Source organism: Molossus molossus, unplaced genomic scaffold, assembly GCF_014108415.1.
Source record: "Molossus molossus isolate mMolMol1 unplaced genomic scaffold, mMolMol1.p scaffold_m16_p_14, whole genome shotgun sequence".
Lineage (NCBI taxonomy): Eukaryota > Metazoa > Chordata > Mammalia > Chiroptera > Molossidae > Molossus > Molossus molossus.
In genome coordinates, this window is record NW_023425349.1 from 8,051,394 (window position 1) to 8,077,530 (window position 26,137).

A 26,137-nucleotide genomic window follows, 5' to 3' on the forward strand; every position below is an offset into this window, starting at 1 on the left:
GACCGGATGCAGTGGAATGCATCACCCGAGGCGGATGGTTAACGGGCCAACGCCAAACAGGGAGAGGCCCGAGGGTCCACCTGCCTTGGGTGAAAGGCACAGGGCCGACCACCCCGTCCGCACACACAGAAGAGCTGTGGCTTAGCTGTCACGTGTGTGGTGGTCAGGGGATTCACTTACAGAAGAGCAGGGTGAGTTTCCAAGGTTATGTGGCCTAAACCATTAACTGGGTCTCGGGCACATTAACAGAGGCAGGGCACCTGAAGCGGGGAGGTGATGGGCCTGCTCACTTTGGCTGGCTGATGTCAGTGGGAAGATTGGGTTGCATGTACTCCACGCCTTGAGAGGGAAAGCTGGAGCCCTGCTGTGGGTACAGTTCCAAGAGGAAGAGCTGAAGAAACCGGAAAGCCTGGCTTTGAGAAGCAAGGATTCAGGGCCGAAAAAGACAGAGGTAAAATCAGCAGAAAAGGGCAGCTGACTCGGGGCCTGATGAAGAAGTGGGCTCCTTGTCACGGGAAGTATGCAAGGAGAGGCAGGGGTGGCCTGAGGAGCCAAGCATAAGATGGAGTGCCAAGTGGGTGACTTGCGAGGTCCCTTTCCACCTGGAGGCTCCGCCGTTTTGCCCAAGTCGGCCTGGTCTGAGCACTCTGCCTCTGCCCTTGCTGCTGGTTGGCAGCTGCCCAGCCTGTTCAGGCAGCTCAGCCTCCATCTGGGTGAGGTTAGAGTGCATCTGAGTCCACCTGCTTCAGGCTCAGCCCATCCTCTCCCCTTCCTCCCCCCGTCCCTCCTTCCTCTCCTATTACTATAAGAAGAGGGGTTCCCTCCCCGTCTGGCCCCTTCCTGACCCTGCAGGGCTCTCTGCAGAGGCCTGTCTTTCAGTGTCCCTACGTCTGTGTGCATTTCTGCATTAAGTGTGCCCTTAGGTGTGTGCATCTGCACGTGCGTCTGTCCCCTCAGGCCTGCCTGGTTCCATCTACCCTCCCCCGTGACTGCCCTCTGGGCAGAGCCGTGGTGGGGCTGGCACCTGGCAGACTCCCCGCCTCTGCTCCAGGCTCTGGCTGGGAGGGGTGGTCCTCGGCGGCAGGCCTGCGGCAGAGGAGGGGAGGTGGGCAGCAGCCCAGGGCACAGGTGTACAGATCCTCGCAGGGGAGAGGCCCCGGGCAGAGCGTCGTCCCGGGCAAGCACTGGGCCTAAGCCTGGGCCTAAGCCTGGGCCGTGGAGGTTGGCTGGACACAGAGAGGATGTTTAAAAAAATAGAGAGAATTTAAGCTTCCCAAAAAAGATGGGGACAGAAGCGGCGATGGAGGCCAAGGTGGGCTGGGAGGCGAGTGGCTGTCCGAGAGCTCTGGGTCCCTGGGTGACACGGTCTCTGTGGGCAGGACACAGGCCCTGCCCGGCTGTGCTCATCTGCCTGTCTGGCTGTGCCAGTGGGCACGTTAGCCAGGCCCGGCTGGCCGGCAGGAGGGCACCGTATGGCTGTCTTAGAGTCTGTGTGGGCGGCGGGGTCGGGGTGGCGGGCTGGCCGCTGTGGCCCGCGGGCCCACCCCAGGACCCTGGCCCAAGTGTCCGCGCGGCCAGCCGGCTCTCAGGAGGCGAAGTAGGAACTCTGCATGGAGTAGAGCCGGTCGATGGGGTTCCCCACGCGGGCCTGCAGGGAGCCCACGTCGGAGGAGCCGAGGAAGCAGTCGCTGAGGCTGGTTAAGGAGGTATCGCTGTCGATGTCGTGGAAGATGGAGTCGTTCCCTGGGGGGCAGAGGCGGCGTCAGGATGGGGGTGTGGGCTGCGGCTCCTGGGGACCCTGTCGGCCCTACAGGCTGTGTGGCAGGAGGCGAGGGGAGACAGGATGACTGCCGGCAGCGTGCCTGACCCAAGGGGCTGGGGCCACAGGAAGGGTCTGGAGGGCGTCCCTGTCCCGTCAGGAGGCGGGCACGAGCCAGCCGTGTCGCCGGGGTGGGAGGTGGCTGTCATGGCCCCAGGCCTGCCAGGCAGGGAGCAGGGGTGGTGCTAGGGCAGGAGGTGGGGCAGCTTACCATAGGGGTTCATGTGGTCACCTGGCATTTGGGGTGGCGTGAGGCCCTGCTGGAAGGGGTCGCTGCTGCCGTAGGGGCTCTGCTCCATGGCCACGATCTGCTGCTGCGGTGGGGCCAGCGGTGTGTAGGAGGCCATCATGCCCTCCATGCGACTCGACAGGACCTCTGGGGGAGAGCTCGGCTTCACTGACTGGCCCGCCCGCCTCATCCTGGGAGCCCCCGAGCCCCCACGGTAACCCGCATACCCCAGGCCCAGGGCAGTCCCTCCGACCTCCAGACTTCCCCGGACACCCTCACCCTGCAGCTGAGGTTGCCTGTGGCCTTCCCGGGCCCACAGGACCACTGAGCCATTATCTGAGCCTCCCTCCCCTCCCCTCTCCTCTCCCTTCCCTCCCCCCTCCCCTCCCTCTTCTCCCCCCTTCCTTGCCTCCTCTCCCCCCTCCCTTTCCTCCCCTCCTCCCCCCTCTCCCTCCCCAGACACTCCAGCTCCTCTCCCAGAACCAGTTTATCAGAAGCTGGAGCCTCCCCTCCCTAAGCCCTCCCTTCCCCCCGAGGCCCTGCCCTCCAGGTGCCCACACCCTCTGGGAGACACCTAAGTAGGTGGCAATGAGTCATCCTACATCTGGACACAGGTGGGGCCCGAGCCCAGGCCAAACAGGCCCAGAAAGGCTTCCTGGAGGAAGGGACCCCAACCCCGTGTGCCTTAAAGAACCAACAGGGATTCAGCAGCCTGAGCGGGGGCAGCTCGCAGGCCAAGGGGCAATAGAGGCAGGGAGGGAGCAGGAGCCCAGTCTGTGGGCCGGAGGGTGCGCAGGGAGAAGGCGGGCATGGGGAGACACGAGCTGAAAGATGGTGTGGGGGCAGGGAGCTGAGCAGGGGCCCCCAGACCGGCTGTGGAGAAAGGCTGGGGAGCTGGACGGGGAGGTGGGAACCAGTGGGAGGAGGAAGCCAGGCAGGTCTGAGGTCCCTCTCAAGGGAGATGACATATGAGGAAGACGACAGCGAGCAGGGGCCTGAGATACGGGAACAGGAAGCAGATGCTGGATGTGGCCACTGGGTGGATGCGTGTATGGGGGACAGGAAGGGCCAGAGTTGGCTCCGGGCTCCTGGTGTGGCCACTGGGTGGATGCGTGTATGGGGGACAGGAAGGGTCAGAGATGGCTCCGGGCTCCTGGTGTGGCCACTGGGTGGATGCGTGTATGGGGGACAGGAAGGGTCAGAGATGGCTCCGGGCTCCTGGTGTGGCACTGGGTGGATGCGTGTATGGGGGACAGGAAGGGTCAGAGATGGCTCCGGGCTCCTGGTGTGGCACTGGGTGGCTGTGCCATTTGCTGAGGTTGGGTCGGAGGGGGGGGCAGGGGTGTCTGGCGCATGTGGCGGCAGGGACAGCGATGTGGAGTCCAGTGTGGCCGTGGGGAGCTTACGGGGCCTGAGGGACATTCTCTGGGAGACTGAGTCTAGGAGGCAGCACAGCTCGCGAGCCCTGTGGGAGATTCGGGCCATCGGGAGAGGGGACAGAGGGAGAGGGGGGAAGAACTGGGCCCCTCGGCCATGGCCTTAGTCCTGGCTTCAGCCTGGGACACTGACTTGGCCCCTGAAGTCCTGAGTGACGGGCCCTGGCATCTGCCCTGAAGACCCTGTTTCACTTCCGAGCAGGCAGCCCTGGGCGCACACCCCACTTTCCCGGTCCCAGAGTTCCCTGTGCCCCCTGAAGGCCTTGAAGGTCCCCTGTCCCCAGGAGGCCTCAGAGAGCAGCCCTGCGCTTTGGCAAAGCCCAGTGTTGGGGCGGGCAGCGCCTCACTGTCCGGCAGGGGCGCAGCCTGACTCCACACCCTGCAGACTTTCTCTGGAGTCTGCTGGCTCCTGCTGTGGGCGGCGGGGCGTATGGTCCTGGTACACACGCAGCTCAGGAGCCCCCCTCCCGGCCAGATTGTCCCATACTAACTGGGCCTTAGTCTCACTGAGCCTCAGTCTCCTCATCTGTGAAATGGGACATGACAGTGCCCGGCCTCACAGGGATGTGTGAGAATTGAGTGAGAAGGAGCATGTCGTGTGATGAGAACACACGGTGACAGTGAGTCAAGGACTGTAGTTAACATCAGAAACTCTGCCCCCGCCCCCGGCTGCCCACCCTGCCATCTCTCCTGTGCGCAGTGCTTGCTGCCTCCTCTCTACTGCATCGACCTGGGCTGCATCCAGGCCAGCAGTTCCCGAGGGAGCGCGGTCAGCCGCGGTGGGAGGCTTCTCAGGACCGGCGGAGGCCCCTGCCCCGGCCCCTGCCCCGGCCCCGGCCCCGGCCCCTGCCCCGGCCCCTGCCCTGCCTCACCTTGGCCCAGCCGCTGGGAGTTCTGCTGCTCCTGCTGCTGCTGGTGCCGCCGTGCCAGCTTCTTCATCTGCAGAAGACTCAGTTCATGCCAGTCCCCGCCCCCGCCCCGCCCGCCCTGATTCGTTCCTCACCTACCCACCCACATCAGGCCCTCTGTCGTCCGCGGCCCCCACTCCACGTCTGCCCAGTGGGGGGCTGGCCTCTCACCTTTGCTCTTTGGTTCTGAAACCAGACCTGGACCACGCGCACGCTGAGGCCGGTCTCTGCCGCCAGCGTCTCTCGGACCTGCCAGGAGAGGGGGAGGGGCAGAGGGACACAGGTCAGGCCCCGGGGAGGACTGGGGAGACGGATGCATGAGTGGGGGGGTGGAGGGATGTCCTCGCCCCAGTACGAGTGGAGGGTGGTGTCTGGAAAGGCAGCAGGTGCGGGTCAGCCCCCCACCCCACCCAGCTGCCCCTCACCTTTCGGCAGGGCTTGGAGGAGACCTCGAAGGAGGCCTTGAAGGCTCTTCGCTGCTGCGTGGTGAGGATGGTGCGGGGCCGCTTGGGTCTCCGTGGGTCCTTCCCGTCATCCCCGCTGCCCTTGCTCTGGCTGCCCTGCCCCTTGGCAGGCTTCATGTCCCCATCCTCGTCCTCACTCTTTACTGTGGGGGACAGAGCCCAGTTTATCAGCTTTGTACCCTTAGGCAACCTGCTGCGAGACGGGATCCCGTTGCCTCCTGCCTACACCTGCCATGGCTGGCCCCTGGCACCCTGGGGCCCCAATCCACAGGGCTGACCTCTGAGAGCCAGCCGGGCCCAGGGCCCAGAGAACCTTCTTCCTTGAAGCTTCCAGGGACTCAGAATGGACAGGCAAAGGCCACGCCCCAGATGTTCTCACACAGGAGTATTCATGACAAAGACAGCCACACACACACACACACACACCATGCTCACACATACAGACTGGCACATGGGCCCACCAAGGCTCGAGTGCATGCCACTCACAGACATTAACACACACACACAGGTACGTGCTCACAGACAGGATGACCTAGCGTGCACATACCTGAATAGGCACGTACACACATGTGTGCAGAACATGCATGTTCCCCCCGAGACACACCCACAACACTGTGTACAGCTGGCCACTTCCGTGCCCCAGAGTCGTGTTTCTCAGAGAGGCCCCCTGGATGGACAGCAGAGCCTCCCAGCCAGACACGTGCCCCCTGCTGTCACCATGTCTGGACTGGTCTCCTCTCTCCAGGCCTGTCTTTCTCAGAGCATGAGCCCTTGTGGGCGGGGCTGTCTCATCCCGCAAAGACCCCTTCCTGGGCCTAGTGTGGATGGGCCAATGGCACCTGGCCAGCCTCTGCTCTCCCACAGGGTGGTGCCCTGCCCAGGGGTACACAGAGGACAGATGGATGGGAGCTCGTTACCTCCACCAAGAGTCCTGGCAGTGACAAAGCCCTTCCGCCTGTGCTGATCCTGTGACCATGGGCTCCAGGTTATCCCAAAGGCCCAGCACAGAGGAGGTCATCCCTGCTCCCTGCTTGTCCTTCCACTACCCCCAGGGATGACAGGGCGCCAGCCACCTCCCTGGCTTTTCCTGCATTAAGACTCTTTCCTGGCTGGGCCTTCCTGCCAGGAGGGCTCCAAACTGGCATAATCCTTTGGAGGTCGGAGCAAAGTAGAGAGGCGCCTTCACCCTGGGAAATGGGGTCTTTCCCTCTGCCACAGAGAGCCTCAGGCTCCCCACCCATCTGGGAAATAGGGGACAGCTCAGGGCTGCTGCTCCCCGCTGCTGAAGGCTTCGGGGAGCCAAAGGCAAGAGGACACATCAGATCCCTGCCTCTCAGACATCAGCAGCCTACAGACCTGGTGCTGGTGGAGACCAAGTGGTGCTCGGCCACAGTGGGGGCAAGGCGAGAAAGAAAAAGGGAGAGTATTGTGGGCCAGAGAGCAGGGTGTGTGTATGCGCACACATGTGCAAACCACAGCACACGTGAGCACGTGGTTAAACGTGTGTATAGCCATATGCATCAGTGCTGACGGCATGTGTGTGCTGGGTCATGCATGCACATGCATGTGTGTTTGCATACCTGTGTGTGAGTTATTGCATGCTTGGACATGTGAGCATATGTCTACGAATGTCCACGTGCCTGTGTATATACACTCCTGGGCATGGGTACCCACATGTGCATTTTATGTGCTTGTGTGTGTGTGCATTTGTGATCACACGCATGTACCCATATGCACAGGTACGTGTGCTTCAGTGGCAATGTCCGCAGGTGCATTTGTGTGCCATGTGGGAGTATGTGTGCACATTGATGTCCATGTGCCCCTGCGCGTGTGCACATGTGTATGTGAACACATCAGTGCACACATGCATATGGATGTGGGTGCGTAGTCTGTGTGTAGCTCAGGCCCTGGGTTTCCCCTTCCACAGCACCCTGCCCAGCCGCCCCCCTGCCGCCTGCTCCCCAGCTCCAGCCAGGCTCACCAGAGTCCGACTCGTCGGGGCTCACGGAGCTGAGCAGGTCCTTCTCCTTCTCGTAGTCACCCTTGCACAGCAGCTGGCCCTCCTTGAGCACGAACTCATCGCCCTTGCGTAGCTGCCGCTCACAAACACAGCAGCAGAAGCAGCCCAGGTGGTACACGCATTCCAGTGCCCGCATCACAAACTCCGTGGGGGCAATCTTCTCCATGCAGCCGCTGCACTTGGCCGCGAAGAGCCTGTGGGTGCGCAGAGTGGGCACATTAGCTGGGCTCAGGCTCCCTCCCAGAGGCCACTGCCTATTGAGAACCTCTCCCTCCCATCACCCTGACCCCTCCCTGGGCACAGAGCAATTGGGGGAGGGCCCGGTAGCCCTACTCTTCTGGCTCGCAGGGCCTGGTGGCCTCAGGGTGGACATTGGACATCCTGCCCAGAGGTGCCCTCGTGTGTGGGTCTGCTCAGGGCCCTTCCTGCGCAGAGGTACAGTGGCCACTAGAGGGCAGAGTACAAGGTTAGCCTCAACCTTTCCCAGAACCAGGCAGGCCCCTGCCCTGAGGGGAAGGGCAGGCAGCCCCTGGGTCTAACCACCCTCACTCCAGGACCCGCTCTGCCTCCTCCCTGCCCCTCCAGCACCCCCACATGCAAGCAATCCCCACCATGTTCAACCTACCACCCAGCATGGGCCCCTCCTCTCCTTTCTGAGTGACTGTCCCAGTCCCCTCCCTGGGCTCCTGGCCCCAACAACCCTTTGTCTTCCAGGATGAGAGCCAGAAAGATCTGCCTAAAATATACCAGGTCATGTTGCTTCCCTGGACTAGACTCTTCCATGGCTCCCTAGTGCCCTTAGGAGAACATCAGGTTCCTGAGGCTGGCACTCATGGCCCTTGGCGATCCTGCCTCTTCTCTCGTCCCCTCTGCTCCCCCAGGCTGTGCCCCACGGAACAGTCTGTAGTTTCTCCAGACCACCCTAACACTGGCCTTTCTTCCTCTGGCCCTGGGCTTGGCTAACACCTGGTCAGTTTAAGCATCGCTACCATGAAGAGATGCATTTACTGAGCGTGTATGGCACGCCAGCCGCTGTTTTGAGCACTCTGCCTGCACAAACACTTAACCCTTGAGGCCACCCTGTAAGGCAGGAAGGAATATTAATCCCATTTTAGAGATTAGGAAATCGAGGTGCTGAGAGGTGGAGTCACTTGCTCAGAGTCACACAGGTGGTAAGTGATGGAGCCGACTCTGAGCCTGGACCTAATCTGGTCCCTCCGTGACAAAGTGGACTCATCGTCCCTCTCGGGGTACAAAGCCAGGCGGGGGCTCCAGCCTCTGGCCAGCGTGTACGGAAGGGTCCGAGCAGCACGGCCCCTCCTCTGCCCACACCGACTGACCGCTTCTTCTGGCCGCCCATCCCTGACATGTGCCCTGCTCTGTGGGAACTCAGCCTCAACAACACTTTGATGGAAAAATTTATGAAGAATCAAATTATTGCTGCTGGGAGGGAATTAAAACCATTTTTCATTCCCCGCGTCCCCGGGCCACGTCTGTGGGCGCCACCTTGGGAGCGCTGTGCACATGCCATCCCTCTTTATGGCTCGCCATCACAGGCACAGATTACAGCTGCAGTCTCTGCTAATCGGTTCTGGAACGGCCATAAACGCGAGGCATTCGGCCTCCTCCCTTCCCGGGGCTCATCCGCACCGCCCACAGTGAGCCGGGAGGTGCAGTGGACCGGGCCCGTCCGCGTTCTGCTGCTGCCCCTGGCACCGGCCAGGGCACTCAAACCGGGGGCATCCCCGGCAACCCTGCTGCCCTCTCTATTCTACCCCACAGGCTCCTACTCATCCTGCAATGCCCAACTGCAGCGCCACTTCCTCTGGGAAGCCTGCCTTGATGGCCCAGTCCTGGGAAGATGGCCTCCTTTATGCTCACCTGAGCTTCTCTGGCCTCAGTTCCTTCTGCCATGAAACGGGGTGTCAACAGGACATCCCTCCAAGGGCTGTTGTCAGAACTCAGTGATACCGGCCGAGCATGTAATGCTGTGAGCGCAGATCACATCTGAGTGGCAGCACGTGCCCCTGTCAGCCCTCCAGGGGTTCCACAGGCAGGACCTCACTGCACCTGAGCCTCGGGGAGGCCTCGAGAGTGTTTATGAAGGGGGAGTGGAGGTTTGGGGTGGCAGAGGCTCAGGCCAGGCTGTGCTCCAGGCAGACAGGGATCCCCTGTGTGTGACTTTGCAAGAAGAACCTGAGCTGGATTTGGGCTCTAATTTGGCCCTGTGGCTGGATACCTTCGTTCAGGGTACAACCCACCCAACTGTGCACGGCAGCCTCAGGCAGAGGCCCCATCCAGCTCTGCCAGGGGCCGGGGGAGGAGCCAGGTGTGCAGAACCCGCTGCTCTGACGTGGAGGACACTTCTGTCCTGCCCCCGCACTCTCCCTCTGTCCCCTCCCCACACTCCACCTCCTGTCCTGGGGGCCCCATTACGATCCGCAGCCAGCCTCTGTGGCTTGTGGACAGAGATGTGGCCAGCAGGGCAGGGCCGGGGTCTCCGGCAGAGGTCAGCACACCTTGGGAGGCTCCCCAGAGGACGCCTTAGGCTGGGGGAGGGAGCAGCAGGGCGGGTGACCCGCATTTGCAGACACTGCCACCGTGCAGGCTGCATTCAGAGCAGCCCCGCTAATGCCTTGGCAGCAGGGGGTCGATTGCTACTTTCTCCAAACTCATCAACACAATCTATTATTAATACTTCTCCAAAGGCTCAGCGCCGCCATTACAGAGGCAGCGCCAGCCACTCGGGGCATCATCTGTTATCTAGATTGCAAAAACTCGGGAAATAAAACAAACTGCGCACACTTTATAAACGGAATGTGCCATCCGTTTGGTCTCTGAGCATCTCTCCTCCCAATAAAACATCAGGGGGGACACATGAAATACTCACTCCCAATTATGGGGTGCCTTTGTCTACCGTGCAGGGGTGAGAGCTGCTAACAGCATGCGTGGGAGGGTTGGGGCACCAGCAGGGTCCCCTCCTCTCCATGAGCCCCTCCCTCCATGGACGGATTGGTGGAAGGAGCCACCCAGGAGCAGACCCAGCCACAGGAGGGTAGCACAGGCATCAGATGGACTCAGACTCAGTGCCTGATTCCACCACTCTGGTTGCTGACCGGGCAAGTAATTTCCTATCTCTGAGCCTCAGCTTACGTATCTGTATAATGGGCTCAACAACACTGCCTGCTGCTCAGTGTGAGGATGCAGTAAACTGTCAGCATAAAGCCGAGCACAGAGGGAATGGTCAGTGGGCTGGGGCTGGCTTTCTGAGGCCAGGAGCAAGCCTCTCCAGGGATGCTGCGGATACTGCAAAGCCGGGGAGGCGGTCAGGATGGAAGGCCTTCCTGCTCCCTTCCCCTCCTGCCCCCAGGGGTTTTGGCCTGGTGTGAAAGGCGCTGGAGAGGTGCCGATCTCAGTCCTGACTCAGCCGCTCATCAGCTCCATTGACTCTGTGACCTTGGGCAAGTCAGAGTCTCAGTTTCCTCTTCTGTAAGATGGGGACAATTCCACTCCGAACTGTGCTAGGAATTCCAGGTGTGTGTGTCCCTGCTGCCCACACTGGGGCTGGGGGGCTGGGAGGCAGAGACGGTGGGGTGCCCCAGGAGGAGCTGCCTGTGGCTCCCCCACTAGCTGCCTGCCCTCTCAGTGCCCCCCTCACGCACCCAGTCCAGAAAGCCCAAATCTAGAGGGCAGCTTTGTGACCACGGCACAAGCACATCGGCTTGCTGGTAACCCGTATAACTCTGCCAAGCCCTCCCTCGTGCTCCCCACGCCCAGATCACCTTTCCCTCGACTCCCCATCTCTGCCCCCAAGCCCCTGCTGGGGCACCCCTTCTTCCAGGAAGCCCCTCTCCTCTCCAGCCTTAGAAAATGCCTCCCTCTCTCCCTCTCTGTGTTCCTTATCCTCACTCTCCCACACACTGTGGCACTTATACTAGGGACTTGCTTTACACATTTCCAGGCCCACCTCCCCTCTGGTACCCTCTGTATCCCTGGGGAGGCAGTGCCACCTGGGAGGGGAGCAGTCTGCAGGGCTGGGGGAGGGGCCGGGCGCTGGAGCAGGCAGCCTGGGGTTCCATCCTGGCTCCCTCACTTTTTTGCTGTGTGACTTTGGTCAAGACATTTAACGTCTCTGAGCCTCAATTTCTTCATCTGTAGAATGGGAACGATGATACCTACCTATGGGGTTGTTGGAAGGGCCAACACAGTGCTAAGGACACTACAGGAGCTGGTGTCTGCCCTTCTCTTGTCCCACACGTGTCCAACATGCCTTTGTTGATCCCCCTCACTGGGGTCTGAGACTCCAGAGAGAAGCCTCCCTGACACTGGGTTTACAGGTCCTAGCCATGGTCCCCTCTCCCAGCACCCTGGGCTCTAGATCAGGCCTCCTAGCTTCTGTGCGGCCTGAGCAGGACAGCACTCCCGGCTCAGTTCTGTGTCGTTAACATTACTGAGCACTGATCAAGCGCAATTACCATCTACCTGCACAGCCTCAGCAAACCCAGAACCCTAAAAGGAAGACTGCTTCCCTCCCCATTTTGCAGATGAGCACACCAAGGTGCCGAGGGCAGGTTACTCGTTCCAGGTCACACGCAGCAGCACCGTCACTGCGTATACCCGCCCCCCCCCCACCCTGCCCTGGGCATCCACGAGTTTCTCCGCTGGTCAGTCACCTTGCCCCGTGGTCTGAGCACCACACCCACGTCTGTCTGCCCTCAAGGCCCGGAACATCGTGGGCAGGGGCCTGGTTCACCCTGAGTTCTCATTACTCAGTGTGAGCCCAGTACCCAGTAGGTGTTTGAATTTTTCTTAAACGAAACTGAACATCTTTGCCTCACAAACAGCCCCCCGCACCAATCATCTGTGCTTAGGGAGCAAAAATCCTCCTTTTAGGGACGTCCTACTCTGGGAGAGTCCCAGGCTGTAACCTATCTCCATCTCTTCTGAGTTTTTGTTGCTTATTTATTTAATGCTCAATGTATTAAACTCATTGAGCTAGTAAACAAAACTCCAAAACCAATTTTTTCTGGAGCATTTGAACAGGGAGTACCCATCTGATCAATTCATTTCTCTTAAACCGTTGACAGCTGCAGAGATGCACACAGTATGGCTGATTCTTTCATCTCTGATCAAACTGGTTTCCTAACAACTGGGGGGGACTCGGCCTCTCCTCAGGGGTCTTCACGCCCATATCGTGGAGCACAGACCAGGCCTGGAGCCCTGGCTCTGTCACTTGCTACACTGGAACCTCACACAGTTCCTTCTCTCTGAGCCTCAGTGTCCCACCTGCCCCATGGGGATAATGGCTAGGTTAAATCAGTGGGGACCACGGTCCCTGCCATCATCTCTCCAGCACCCCAGTCGCTGTCCCTGCTGAGCGGAGCCCCTCTTACCATGTCCTCTCACCGCACCGCCCTTCCCGTACCCCATCACAGAGCCCTGGCTGGGTTCTCGGTCCAAGAGCATGCAGCGATTTCAGGAGAAGTCCCAACCCCAGTGACGGCACTCCAGGCCCCACTCCACCCGACACCTGGCCCCCGGCCCTCCGCTCCAGTCCGTCGCCTGCTTCTCCCTGCTCCTTGGAGACAGCCAGCTCCCTCCTGCCTCCTTCACGCTTAAGTCCCACCAAGGCCTGTCTTCTCGCCCCCTTTCCTTTGCCTCTTGTTTAAACTCTTTTTCATCCTTCAAGACCCAATATAAGTGTCACCTCCTCTGTGAAGCCTCCCCTGATGCCCACGGACCCAGATATGTGTGTGTCTGAAGTCCCCGTGGACCGAGGAATCAGGAACCGGGTCGAATTCGCCTCCTGTCCCTGGGCTCTGGCACTGAGGAGGTGCTAGGTAGTGTTTGTTGAGTGAACGAACAACCTTGTGAAGAACAGAATGAGCAGCCCGGTAGGACAGGAGAATATTGGATGCCCTGCTTCTGGGGGGTCTGAGAATGCTGCCAGGTAACAAGATAGGTGAACTCGCCCTCCCCTGTCCCCACCCCCTTCACAACCATACAACCTGGTGTCCAGTGTCTAACTTTAATCAACGAAGTTGTAGACGTGACTCTTGCTGGGCTGGGGGTCCTGCAGCAAACCCCCAACAGCACCCTCCTCCTTACTGCACAGGAAAAGCCCCAGGGCGGCCATCGTGAGTGGGCCAGGCCTGGACACCTTACTCAAGGCGGGCCATCTGGACTCTGCCCTCTGTCCCTTCTGTCCCCTGCTCACTCAAGGGCTCTTTGTGAGCCCCCATCCTCAGGAATGTGCTTTTTCACATCAACACCAGTGGTGTGGTCTTGGTTCATTCATATCCCTTCTTTGAGACTCAGTTTCCCCATCTGTAAAATGGGGGTGTTGATCCCTCCCTCAGCTAGTGACTGAAAATCCGGTGGGTTTTTACCTGTTCGAGGTAGTCCAGCCCAGCGCCTGGCACAGAGGGCCTCTCGGCAGGTGTGCCCCCCCAGGCTCTCGCCTCGCGCAGGTTCTGGAGCCCCCCTTCATCACTCATTCCAGTCTGAAGCCCCCCGATCACACCGTTGTTGGGTCTGTGCTCTCCCTGTCTGTCAGTCTGGCGGTCCCTTTGAGGTGTGGGCTTCTGTTAGACCCTCACCGGGCCACACTGGGGAACAGGCCGTTTCTGGGCCCGGTTTATTTCAGGGTTTCTCTAGGCCCAAGTCCCACAGTTCCTGGACACACTCCCTCCATGGCGACCACCAGGCGTGGTGCCTGGAATCCCAGCCCCTCGCCCCCCTGGCTGCACCTTCTTGCATTCACCCAGCAAACACCCATGGTGCTGGCGGCGAGCCAGGCTCATGCAAGATGGTTGGGGAGCAGAGGCAGACAGAGCTGGTGCCGGGGAGCAGGACTCTCACCACCAGTGCTTCGGTGGGGCATGCCCAGTGAGCTGGGAGGCCAGGGAAGGATGCTGGCCTACCTGCAGGAGGGCTGGGGACTGCCCAGATAAGGCAACACGACACATAGTTAGGAACCTGCTTCTGGGCAGAAGGAATGGCCAGAGGGCTCTGAATCCCAGCTCTGCCACCTACTAGCTGTCTGACCTTGGGGGCAGCCAGCTACTCTCTCTCAACCTGTTTCACCATCTGAAATCTGGGACCGAAACCCCCACCTTCCAGGTGGTCACGACAAGGTGTGTGTCCTCTCTGTGCCAAGCCCCCTTCACAGACTGGTGGTGAGGTTCCCAGGATGGAAGGGTCACACCAGAGCCCTCGGAGCAGGCCCTTAGTTAGGCAGGGCTCAGTGCGGTGGATAACATCATTGCTCTGGGGACTGTGATGACGCCGGCTGAGGGATGAGCTGGAGTTCACAGGAGCTGAGGGGACAGAACCCTGTCACTTGCGGAAGCTGATGGGGCAGAGCAGGCAGAGGGAGCTGCCTGGCCTCCTCCCTCCCAACTCGTTGACATCTCCCCCACGTGCCTGTCGCGTCCTTATCATTCCGGGCGTAGCTGTTTTTTATTTTGAGACAAAAAGGGGCCTGTTGATGGGGATCCAACTCAAACCAGCTGCAAACATCTGCTTTGATGCGGCGGCGGCGGCGGGCCAGGCGGGCGGCGGGAGCCGCAGGCGGGGGCCCCGGTGCGCGCGTCAATCACGCGGCTGGAATGCGCGGCGTGGCCGGCGCTCGGACCGACGGCCGCCAGTGCGCGGGCCTCGCAGGGCCTCTGGGCCGCCTCGCCGCGCCAGGGCCAGACCCGCCGCGAGGGCTGCCCCGGCGCTTCCTGCGGGGCGCAGACCCAGCTGTGCGGGCCGCCGGCTCCTTGGCCCTTTGATCCGGGCCGGGCGCTGTCGGGAGCTCCCAGCCAGGGCTGGAGGTCACCGGCCAGGGCCAGGACCAGGGCAGGACGGGCACAGCCAGGACCGCGGGGTACACACATTCCGTGATTCCACACATTTATTTAGGCCCACTGCGGTGCCAGGCACTGTCTGGAGGCTGGGGATAGAGCAGTGAGCCAACTGGACAGTCCCTCCCAAGCCTCCCCCTTCCTTCCATTCTACTGGACCAGGGGACAGGCAACAGATAGATGCATCAGGGCATAGGTCGCATGCAGAGCATAACTGGTGACAATGATGAAGAAAAATGAGGCAGGGAGGGGCGATGGAGGTGGCAGGGGTTTCACAAAGGGCAGTCAGAGGCTTACTGAGATATCTGGGGGAAAGGGGTAGCCCCTTCCCCACAGAGGGAACAGCAAGTGCAAAGGCCCTGAGGCATGAGTATATCTGAAATGTTGGGGAAATGACAAGGAGGCCCGTGTAGCTGAAGGGGAGGTGATAGGTGAGCGACAAGGGAGGGGGAAGATCATGTCAGCTTTGAGCAAAGGGGGATCTGATCCCACTGACACTTTAACTGGGTTCCTCAGCAGCTATGTGGGAGTGGGGGGAGCAGCGAGCTGGGCTGGGAGGTTATCTCAGTAATCCTAGCAAAAGATGATGTCAGCTCCGCCCTGGCCGGTTTGGCTCAGTGGTTAGAGCGTCGGCCTGCGGTCCTGAGAGACCCGGGTTCGGTTCCCGCTAAGGGCACGTACCTCGGTTGCAGTTTGTCCCCGGCCCTGGTTGGGTCGTGCGGGTGGCAGCCACTCGATGTGTCCCTTTCACATCGATGTTTCTCTCTCTCTCTCTGTTCCTCTCTCTCCCTCCCACTCTACCTGAACAAAAAATGGAAAAATGTCCTCGGGTGAGGATAAAAAAATAAATAAATAAAATAAAATAAAAAAAAAGATGATGTCAGCTCAGACCAGGGAGCAGGGGAGGAGCTAAGAAGTGGTCAGCCTGGGGTGGATGCGAAAGGATAGAGGCATGGGTGAGTCCAAGAGCTGCGGGCCTGACCAAGAAGGACGGAGCTGCATTCAATGAAGTGGCGACTGAGGCAGGGTGGCGAGGGAAGCATCCGGAGTGCGGGTCTGGACGCATCTCATCAGAGCTGCCTTCTGGGGGCCACGTCGGTGCGTCTGGGGCTGCTGCATATCGGAGTCTGGAGTTCTGAGAGGCCCCAGCTAGAGACACTGTTAGGAGCTGCCAGGACACACACACACACACACACACATGCACACAAACACATACTCACACACAGACACACACACTCCTATATAGGGAGTCGCTGTGGGCACATGGCTTGGCACCTTTGGGGCTCTGATCCTTGGGGGTGCTGGGGCAAGGCCCAGACTCTGCCCCACGAGTCTCTTTTCCATTAGGAGATAGTGGGGCTTCTCTGGTGACATCAGGGGAGTCAATGGTCCGGAGCAGGTGGAAGCTGGAGCATCACGTCCCTCGGGCTGTCCTCCCACAGGCCCTCCAGACAGGAAGCAGGAAAACCTGGGCCAGGAAGCCTGGCAGGGCCCCTGAGGTCCTGGCCAGGCACAGCTAAGGCCTTTACCTGCACGCACCAATTCATTGACATTGGGGTTGATGCTCCTCCCTCTTTCTTCTGCCCTTCTATGTCAAATTCAATTCATGTGCTGATTCGTGTATTCATTCATTCATTAAGCACCTACTATGAGCTCCTGCTGAGCTCACAGTGGGAACCCTCTCTCACCTACTCACCAAGTTCCCTTCTCCCATTGTCACTGAGTCCCTAGCTCTTAGTTGCCACATCCAGCAGCCATTGTTGTTGCTACTATTACTTACTAATATCTATTGGGCCCTGTGCCTTATTTGTACATGGACTCCTCCCCCAAAAGACCCCTGAGAGGTAGGCACTATCACCCTCTTTTCACAAGAGAAGACAGGGATGTTCCAGAGGGTAACCGTGCAGCGCCAGACCCTGGGCGGAAGCTGGGACAGGAAGCTGCAGAGCTTCCGCTCCTTCTCCCTGCTTCGCTGCCAGTTCCCTAGACCTCCCTGTGCTCGAAGCCCCCTCCTGCCTCAGCTCCTCCCGCCCTGCCCACCGCTTGGAATGACCCTGCTCGTGCTTGCTCAGCTCAGGGCTGCTGGGCCCATGACCTGGTTGGTCTGCAGCTGGGGGTGCCAAGGTTACAGAGGTGAGGTGGCGATGACACGGGTAGAAAATGAGAACACCACATCACATGGGGTAGAGACCTTTGTCTTTCTCTCCAGGGTCCTGAGTGGGCAGAACAGGTCTGGGCCAGAGCCGTGTGTCCAGGAAGGGCCGAGGGATCCAGGGTAGGGCTTGATGAGGTGCAAACTTGGCCTGGTGGTGGGCAGAGCTGGGATCAGGGGAGACTTCCCAGAGAAGGGGGCTGTAAAGTGTGCAAAGGATTGAATGGGGGAAATGGTAGGGTGGGACGGGAACAGGGGTGTGTCTGGTTCCAGAGCCTGGGCTCTGTGTAGGGGTAGAGAAGCAGGAGACGGTGGGTCACTCAGGTTGGCGCAGAGATGGGAAAGGAGAAGGGTCAAGCTGAAGGCCTTGAATGTTGGGCTAATGAAGATAGATCAACCTGGCTCGTGTGGCTCAGAGGCTGAGCATCGACCCATGCACCAAGAGTTCACAGGTTCGATTCCCAGTCAGGGCACGTTGTGGGCCAAATCCCCAGTGGGGGGCATGCAGGAGGTGGCCGATCGATGTTCTCTCTTATTGATGTTTCTTTCTCTCTCTCACTCTCCCTTCCTCTCTCTTTAAAATCAATAAAGAAAAAATATATTTTTTTAAAAAAGAACATAGATCAGGTTTCTTTTGTTCCCATCTGCTCACCCATCCATCCATCTACTTATCTACCCATCCATCTATCCACCCACTTACACAGCCATTCCATCCATCCATCCACACACCCATCCACTCACACAGCCACTCAGCCAGATACCCATCCATCCACCTGCCCAGCTATCCACTCCCCAATCCATCCACTCCTCTCAGCCACCCACCCATCCGGCCACCCATCCATGCACCCATGCATCCATCCACACACCCATCCATGCACCCATGCATCCATCCACACACCCATCCATGCACCCATGCATCCTTCTATTTATTCAGCACATACTTAGGCACTCTCTCTGTCTGTGCCAAATCTTATGCCATGATTCCTCCTTTTGAAAGCAGCAACTACCTGTTACGGATTTTACCGTAAGGCTAGTTGATTCTGTAAGCATTTACAAACACCCACCATGACCAAACACTGTGCTAAGAGATGAGGAGTCAGTGGGGAGCAAGACTCAGCGCACTCTGGGTGTAAGAAACAAGGAGATCCCAAAAGGAGAAATCTGGGGTACCACTGAGCCTAACAGCTGACCAAGCTGACATTTGGCCCCATCATTCTGACCCCAAGGATTTTGGGCTCCCTGTACATAGACCATAGAATTTTAATCAGGGTTGTAACAATATTGATCAACTTCCTTTGAGCAAGTATTTTCTGGAACAAACTCCATTAAGGCAATTTAATTTTTTGATCAATTTTCTTTCTAGTGCAGTTTAATAATTTACAACTTTTTCCATTGTCATCTTTAGTTTACTAAAATTATTTTCATTGAGATAAATTATTTTCCATGGAAATTTTCAATAAAGGTTGGCTCTTATCATCAGGTTTGTGCTCTAACTGCAACTCACTGATTATCAAGATTTGACTCTCTGGTTAATTTGTAGCCAGCGACACATTTTACAATGGATAGTTTCATTGTTGTCAGTTGTATCTTGTACTGGTTAATTTACCAAGTTAAATCCCGCCCCCCCGCCCTGCCCTGCCCTGCCAGGCACAGGTAGGGCGGTTTTCAATGTTACCAATAAAATCACTACAGTTTTATGATCACAAATTTTACCAGGCAGCCAATGAAAACACTCGCAGGGTCAAACCATACAGACTAAGTGAGCTCTTTCCTGCCCTTCTGAGACCGAAAGACAGCGGGTCCGACATCTCCCTCTCCTGGTTAAACCCCCAGATTCTAGTAGCTATTTCTCCAAACTTAGGTCACAAGTCTGAGTTTGTCCAAATAGCCCTTAAAGCACCCAGCAACTCAATCTTTCAGTGGCAAGAAGAGCCGTCTCCTCCCTTATTCCCCACGCTATACTCCTGTTAATGTGGCGAGGGAGAGCAATAAGTTTGTTAGCTGAGTCAAGGAGGACCTCACTGCCCAGTCTCTCTCACGAGATCTGGAAACAACCCCCCCCCCCAACACACACACCTGTCTGTGCTCTTGCTGTGAAGTTTCTGAACCCCAACCTGGCAGGCATTCCTAAATGTCAAACTACAGGGAACCAGCCCACCCTGTGCTCAAAGCTTCATGACCACCCTGGGAGATAGGAGTCCCTTCCTGAAGCGGGTCACCCAGCGGTGAGCTACAGGAGGACCCATCCCCGGTCAGCCTGCCTTGTAGGAGGTTGGGGAGGTGGTTGGACAAGGGAGCAAATGCCCTGGCAGTTTGGGAGCCTGAGATCTGCTTCCAGCCATCAGCCTGTCAGTGTCTGGCTGACTTTCTGCAGGGACACAGCCCACTGAGGGGCCTGAGATTAACCTGAGAAGTGGGAGCAGGAGAGAAGCTGGGCTCCACGCTGGTGGGAAGCAGGAGGGGACATTCTGGAGGAGTCCTTGGAGGTGTGGGTGGCATTGATTTCCTACCCACAGTCGGACCCTTTGCTAAGGAGCAATAAGAGGGTCTGGGAGCCCACCTCCGTGGGTCTCTGCTATGGGGCTCCAGCCAGGTGAGGGCAGGCAAGGGGCGATCGGGGCGGGTCAGAGCCGGCGCCCGGGCCGGGCACCGCGGCGGGCGCCGGTCTGTTTAGTGGGTAACTGATCGCCCCGCGCCCCGCCCCAGCCGCTCGCCGCCCGCCAGAGCCGCTTAATCACCGCCCGCCCGGCTGCATTAGCATAGTAATGGCCTTTAAATTGAGCCTCTTTGTTTTTTAATTAAGCTCCCAGCAGGTACAGAGAAGAGCGATTATTGAGGAAGCTGCCAGCGCTAATCGCCCGCAGTCATTTGACAATTAAAAAGCGCCTGGCTTTAACCCTTTCCCCGCGCCCGCAGCAGTTCCCCAGCATTTATCCTGCGCCGACTGTGTGCAGCCTCCCGGTGGGGGCCGCGGACCCGCCCCAAGCAACTCGGACAGGCCCCTGCCAACGCCTCCATTCTGCGGAGGAGCAAACTGAGGCGCAGAGAGGGAAGGTAACTTGCCCAAGACACAGCTTGGCGTGGAGGAGCTGCAATTGGCAGGCGGGTTGCTAGGGAAATCCAGCAGCCTGGGCTTTGCGCCCTGCACTGCCCTCCGCTTGGAGCATCACCCACCTGTGAATGTGGCAAAATCCTTGGGCTTCAAGGCTCAGGTGGGCACTGCCCGCCCCCGTCTGCAGCCCACTCCTCAAAATTCCCAGGGCATCCTCTCCACCTTTAGTTCACCCATTCCCCAGAGGCTGATGGGGCGCTTACTGTGTGCCAGGTGCAATGCTGGGCGCTGGGGACAGCTGTGAGCCAGCCAGAGGAGGGCCCTGCCCACATGGACCTACTGCCTAGAACAGAGACAGGTGAACAGAACGTAGGTGCAATTGCTCCTGATCCAGCCCAGGCATGTGTGTCTGTGTGTGCGGGAGGGGGGCATGGATCTGGAGAGTTGAAGGAGCCAGCTTGGGTGTGCAGGGTCTCACCAACTTCAAAATGCGGTACTTTAATAATTGAATTTCTTTGTGAATAGGTAATGCTTTAACATTGAAATGTACAAAGTGTTCACTTCTGTCTCCTCCACTCATTCCTAGCTGTCCAGGTCCCTTCCCCAGGGGCGACCACTCTTCCCTCGGGGCCTCCACCCACAACACTGTAATGCGTACACAAGCCAGTGTGTACCTATTATCCCTCGCACCCCGACTTTTCTTTTCTTTTTTTTTTTGAAATAAGAACTGGTTGAGGCTTTTGTCCACTTCGTTTGTTTTACTCAAATGCTAATTTACTCTACAAACTGTTTGAATCGCCCACTGTCCCCTCCCACCTGCTTGACTATTGGAGGACCCCTCTCCTGGACCCCTCTCCTGGCCCCAGCACCTCGGCGGCCCTGCCCCACACTCCGCGAGTGGGCAAACCCTGCTTCCTAGAGCCTGTGCTCTGCTGATGGCCTGTGGGCCACTTAAAGGATTTTTGTCTTCGTCTCAAGAGCTGGTGGGAAGCCACTGAAACGTTTTAAGTGGGGAGTGGCTTGAGCGATTTACATTTTTAAAAGATTATTTTGGCTGCTGAACAGGGACTAAGGGGCGGGGCACAGAAGGGGAGTAGGTGGCCAGCTACGGGGATCGCTGTTGGTGCCCTGCAGGTGAGAGGCACAGCAGTCCAGGGTGCAGGAGTGGGAGAAGGGGGTGGCTATCTGAGAGCCATGTAGGGTGTTAAAGGGACTGGGCTTTGGCGTGGTGGGGAGCCTGGTAGAGGGAAGAGAGGGGCTGAGAGGGGGATGCATGATGGTGGATGGGGCCCACGTGGACACACCAGGAGCGCAGTCACCCAGATCAGCATCCACATCATCATCGGGTCTGGGATCCCCCCCAAGTCAGGCTCTCTGGACCTGAGCCCAGCTCTCCCCGCCCCCAGCCAGTGCAGGCCCATCTCTGTCTGCTCACACTTCAGAGGGGCCTGCTGCTGGTGGCCCTGAACCCCCCTCCCTCCCTGCAGGTGAAGAGGGGCAGCCCTGAGAAAGCCTGGCAGCTGTCTTTTAATATACTTATGTAGAGGAGGCGCCCTGGGGCCTGGGTGTGGGGTGAGAAGAAGGGCTCTAGACAGACAGGGGGACAGATTCTGCCCCTGCTTGTCCCCCTTCCCTCTGTCCTTGGCCCCCTGGTAGAGAGGGGACAGACTGTCCATGTCCTGGAGTCCTCCTCACCTTGTCCTGTAGCCACTCACCGCCCCTGACTCAGAGTTAGGAGTCCCTAGAGAGAAGCTGGGTTGGGACGCCTAGGAGCAGCCTCTGGCTCCCCTGTACCCATGGAGGGAGGCAGCGAGCATGCGGCCCTGCGGGCAGCGAGGGGTTAAGAGTCTGCCCACCCCCATCTATCAGCCAGCATCTCCCAAACAGAGGGACAGACAAGGCAGCTGTCCAAACAGGCCTGTGTACCTGGCTGCAGCCGCAGAGAGGACAGGGCAGTGGCTGTTTACTCTGCTCCCCTCCCCCCGCGGTCACACACTGGCAGGGCATTTCCATGCGGTTTCCCTCGAGGATGTGCCCTCCACCCCTGCTCCTCCCACCAGCCCTGAGCAGAAGGCTCCTAAATGTTCATCTCTGAGACAAGGAATGTCCTTGCTCAGGGCTCTGGGCTGGGGGAGGGGGGTCTCCAGGAGATGGTGACAGAAATGCTGACAGGCCTAGCTGGGCCACAGTCACCATGAGCTCCGGGCAATGACGCCCACTGCCCACCGAGATCAGAAACTGAGTGTCTCAGAGCCTGGGGACCCGGTGGGACGGGGGTGCCTTGAGAATTGTCATCTCAAATCGCCTCTTGGGAATATGTCTGCTCAGGGCAGACATGGTTCCCGGTGGGGACCCTGGGGCTTCCTGGGCCCCACGCCAGCCCTGCCCTCACCCTCCGCACACCTCCAAGCAGCGCTGCACTTCTCAGGTGACACTCACCTCACAGACTGGCCTCCAGACCTATGTCTACTCCCATCTCCATCTCCCTGCGGCCACCAACAGCCACCCTCACCACCGCCGGAGTGAGCCTTGGTCCTCCCTCTTCCTTGACAGCTGTCTCACATTTGACCCATCATCAGTCTCCCACACAGCTCTCAGATCTGACCCTCCCACAGGAGGTCAATTGTTTGTGGGACCTGGTAGGTTAGGTGCCCACAATGCTCAGCTACCAGCGTGCTGTGCCCTCCCCCTTCCTATCAGTGGCCCCACTCACTCCCCCAGATCCCCTCAAATGCCCCTTCTCTTGGGAGGTGCCCCCCCAGTGCCAGGCTCTCCACGTGCCCCACACTGACAGCACCAGCACTGTGCCTGGCTCTGGGCCCAACTCTTGCATTACTGATTTCATTCCCCCTCACACCTGTCAGGCAGGGGAAATGCCCATTTCACAGATGAGGAAACTGAGGCTCAGAAAGACAGTGTGCCCTGTGCCAAGCCTCACAGCAACAGTGTCAGAGCCTCCAATAAGGAGAGGTCATTGTGTGATTTGGCAAAGGACAAGAGAGCCTCTTGCCTGGTATGTGACCAGAGTTCCAAGCACTGTGCCTGGCACAGGCGGGCAGTGAGAGGTGCACAGTGTTGACCAAGGGCCCGTGTAAGGCACCCCCTGGGCCTGGGGACCTCGCCCTTAGTGGGCTCTCACCTGCCTCACAGGGGCGTTACTGGAGTGAAGGGGTGCCTGCGGACACACATGCTCCCACCGAGCCAGCCCCTTCTGTCCCGCTTACCCAGGGGCACCTCAGAGAGGGCGGCTCTCACCCAGGCTCATCCAGCTGGGATTCTGTCACTGGCTGTGTACCACCCCCCACCGGCCAGGCCCTGGATCCCTCCTCGGCACCCCCCACCCAATGTGACATCTTTACGGCACATTCTGGGCCTGCGTAGGCCTGGAGGAGGTGAGGGGGAGGCAGGACACCTCTCGAGTAACGGATTGTAAATTCCTGGGCCCCGGCTTTCCATCCCTAACAACCTCCTCCCGAGCTCACAGCGCCTGTCCCTTCGCAGCCAATTTAAATGAGGGGTCCCAGACCCTGGGCGGAAAGCATTCCAGACTCGGGAGAGGGGCAACTATTGTTTCTCTGGGAAAAAATAAAATAAAATCAACCGGCGCTCTGCAGCTTCTAATCACTCTCACATGTGCTGTGCGGTTCCCGCCAAGGACAGCCCTCGACAGTGTGTGCGCCCCAGGGCACAAGCCCTGCTTCTCCCGGAGCCGGCCCCATTATACAGTGCAAGAAACTGAGGCTGGGGGAGGGAGCAGAGAGCTAACCTCACACTGACTGATGATCCCCATTCCACAGATGGGACAAGTGAGCCCCTTGTTCAAGGTCATCAGTCGGTGCATAGCCAAGACAGGATCTCCTCAGGCAGAGTGACCCCCTGGGATTTGAACCCTGGTCTTCCCTTCCGGAGCGGGAGACCTCTGCTCTGTGCAGTGTGGCCTCCCAGAGGGAGGAACATCCACTGTCCCTTGGAGAGGGCCTGGTCCCAGCAGCCCTGCCCTGGGGCGTCCCCCCACCCCCCACCCCTGCAGCCCAGCCACAGCTGGGGCCTGAAAGTATCAAGGCTGGTTTTTAATAAGGAAGATGAATTTGCTTGAAAGGCCAGTTTGGGAGGAGGGGCAGCCAGGGACCAGGGACCGCTCTCTGTCCCTGGGGCAGGGGGTGGAGGCCTGGCCAAGTGCTCTCTCCGCTAGGGGCCTGGGCTGTGGGGGGTGCTGCCCCGGCCTGGAGGGAGCTGGCTCTGCGTGGCTCGAGCCCTCTCCGCGTAAGCCTACAGGATATTGCACTGCCTTTGTGTGCCTGGTGACCCAGCTGCTGGTTATTGAAAAATTCCACCGCTCGGAGCAGGGCAGGCCCGCTGACCCCTCATCCCGGGACGCGCCTATCTTTCAAAAGATACGGGATTAGAGAGCCAGACCTGACCTGGAGCAAAGCCCTGTCTGGGGTGTCTGTTTTCGTGGCCTCTCGGGATACTAGCTGGAGTGGGCTCTTGGCGCAGGATTTAATTAGTTGGAATCAGCCTGCGATTACTGCGGCGACTATTTACCCAGCCACTCTGCAGTCTGAGCCCTGCTCGGAACAAAGATGGGCCCCTTGGCCCCGCTGGCCAGGCCAGGGGCCCCAGCTGAGCCCGGGCCCAGCTGCCGGGAGGGGAGGACCGCGGGCCTGGCTGGGCCTTCTGCTGGCGCACCTCATCGAGCCGGTATTTGTGGATTTTCGCAAGGCAAAGCATCTACTTGGGGCTTTTAAAAAATTAAAGCATCTCGAGAAATTTATGGTCGATTTCCGAGCACGGTCCCCTCCTCCCAGCTCATGGTGGCGGTGGCGGTGGCGGCAGACAGAGCGGGGTTTACTGGAGTGGGACTGAATTCTGCCCACATCACTGATGAGCTGGGTATGGGGAATGTGCCCAGATGCCAAGCTCTGGGAGAGTTGGGGAGGTGCCCATGTCCCATGTGTCCCTTGTGCCCACTCTGCCACCTTGGAGGCCTCCCTGGCTGTGTGTATGTCTGCCCTGTACTCCCTTCTACGTAACCACAGTGGGAGCAGCTGGCTTGGTCAGGAGAACAGGTCTATGTGTGTACAAGCCTCCTGATCCTCAGGCCTACCCACACCCACGTGAGCTCACCTGTTACATGACTTCCACCATGGTACACGGGTCTCCACGAATACACACACCTCCCTATACACATGTGTGTACACATGCATGTGTGCACACCTGGACTGCACATGCCAATAGTTTATAGGCCCTCACCAATATCCACTTACATATGCCTGCCAACACTTAATGTGTACCCTGGTACTATACATGTACATATCTGTACACACGTGTATAGCCACTCACACCTACCTCTGCTGTTCAGACATATGCAAATAGGAGTGTCTGGGCCCACATGCACACATGCACTATCCACACAAACTCACATGCACACTGACACGTGCTACCTTTTAGGACTGCACCTGTGTACAACTATGTTTACAGGCTGATCTCTGAGCAAGTTCACACATTTATACCCACATACAACTGCTTATAAACCTGTGTGCACGTTTTCACCGAGGGGACAGCCATTGCATCTACCCATGTAGTCATATGTCAATTCATGGCAGGTCGTTGGGGCTCTCGGCGCAGGGGTCTTCCCACTGGAGGGGTGTCACCCAGATTCAGGATCAGGTGACTGCTCTGGGGGACCCAGGCCTGCTGGCCTGAGTTTTGGGATATTGAGGCACAGGCCAGAGATTATGTTGGGCACTCAGACTGGGAGATTTCCCAGGGCCGGGTTTCTGGGGAAGATGCCAGGTTGCGGTCCAGAGTAGGGCTGGGAGCCTGGCCCCTGTCAGTTGGGCAGGTCCTGCCCACAGCTGTCATCAACCTCTGGCCCGGGAGCCCCACCGCAGCCACCTTTGAAGGCTTCATCCCTCTCACTTGCTTCCCCGCCTCTGCCATGGTCACTGTGGCTCCTGCCTGGCCGTGTGGCCTGGAGTACTTGTGGGGCGAGTCCTCTTGGGGACAGGAGCAGGGAAGTGGGCTGCCCAGATCCTGAGAGACTTTGGGCTCCTATGACCTCTCTTTTCACCCTGCTCTCATTATAACTGAACCCCAGCCACACGGCCTCACAAGTACACGACACATAGGAACACACCCATAACACATGTATCCCTGTGGACACACCCAGATGGACACAGTCACACATACATAAGGTGACTGGAA

General features: G+C 58.7%; 1 protein-coding gene across 3 annotated transcripts in view; it reads right to left on the bottom strand.

The window, feature by feature from the left end:
- Positions 1-1,486: 1,486 nt before the first annotated feature.
- The window catches only part of LMX1B (LIM homeobox transcription factor 1 beta), a 75,128-nt gene continuing 50,477 nt past the window's right edge, over positions 1,487-26,137 (bottom strand). The window contains exons 3-8 of one of the 3 annotated variants that reach the window (XM_036261428.1): positions 6,838-7,070; positions 4,818-4,999; positions 4,564-4,641; positions 4,357-4,423; positions 2,052-2,195; positions 1,487-1,743 (exon numbers count right to left, since the gene is read on the bottom strand). In XM_036261428.1, coding sequence (XP_036117321.1) covers positions 1,586-1,743; positions 2,052-2,195; positions 4,357-4,423; positions 4,564-4,641; positions 4,818-4,999; positions 6,838-7,070 — 862 coding nt within the window. In that variant the 3' untranslated portion in view covers positions 1,487-1,585. Of the gene's footprint in view, positions 1,744-2,030; positions 2,207-4,304; positions 4,424-4,563; positions 4,642-4,817; positions 5,000-6,837; positions 7,071-26,137 lie in introns of all 3 variants that reach the window. The other 2 variants (XM_036261427.1, XM_036261426.1) reach the window with 2 other exon arrangements.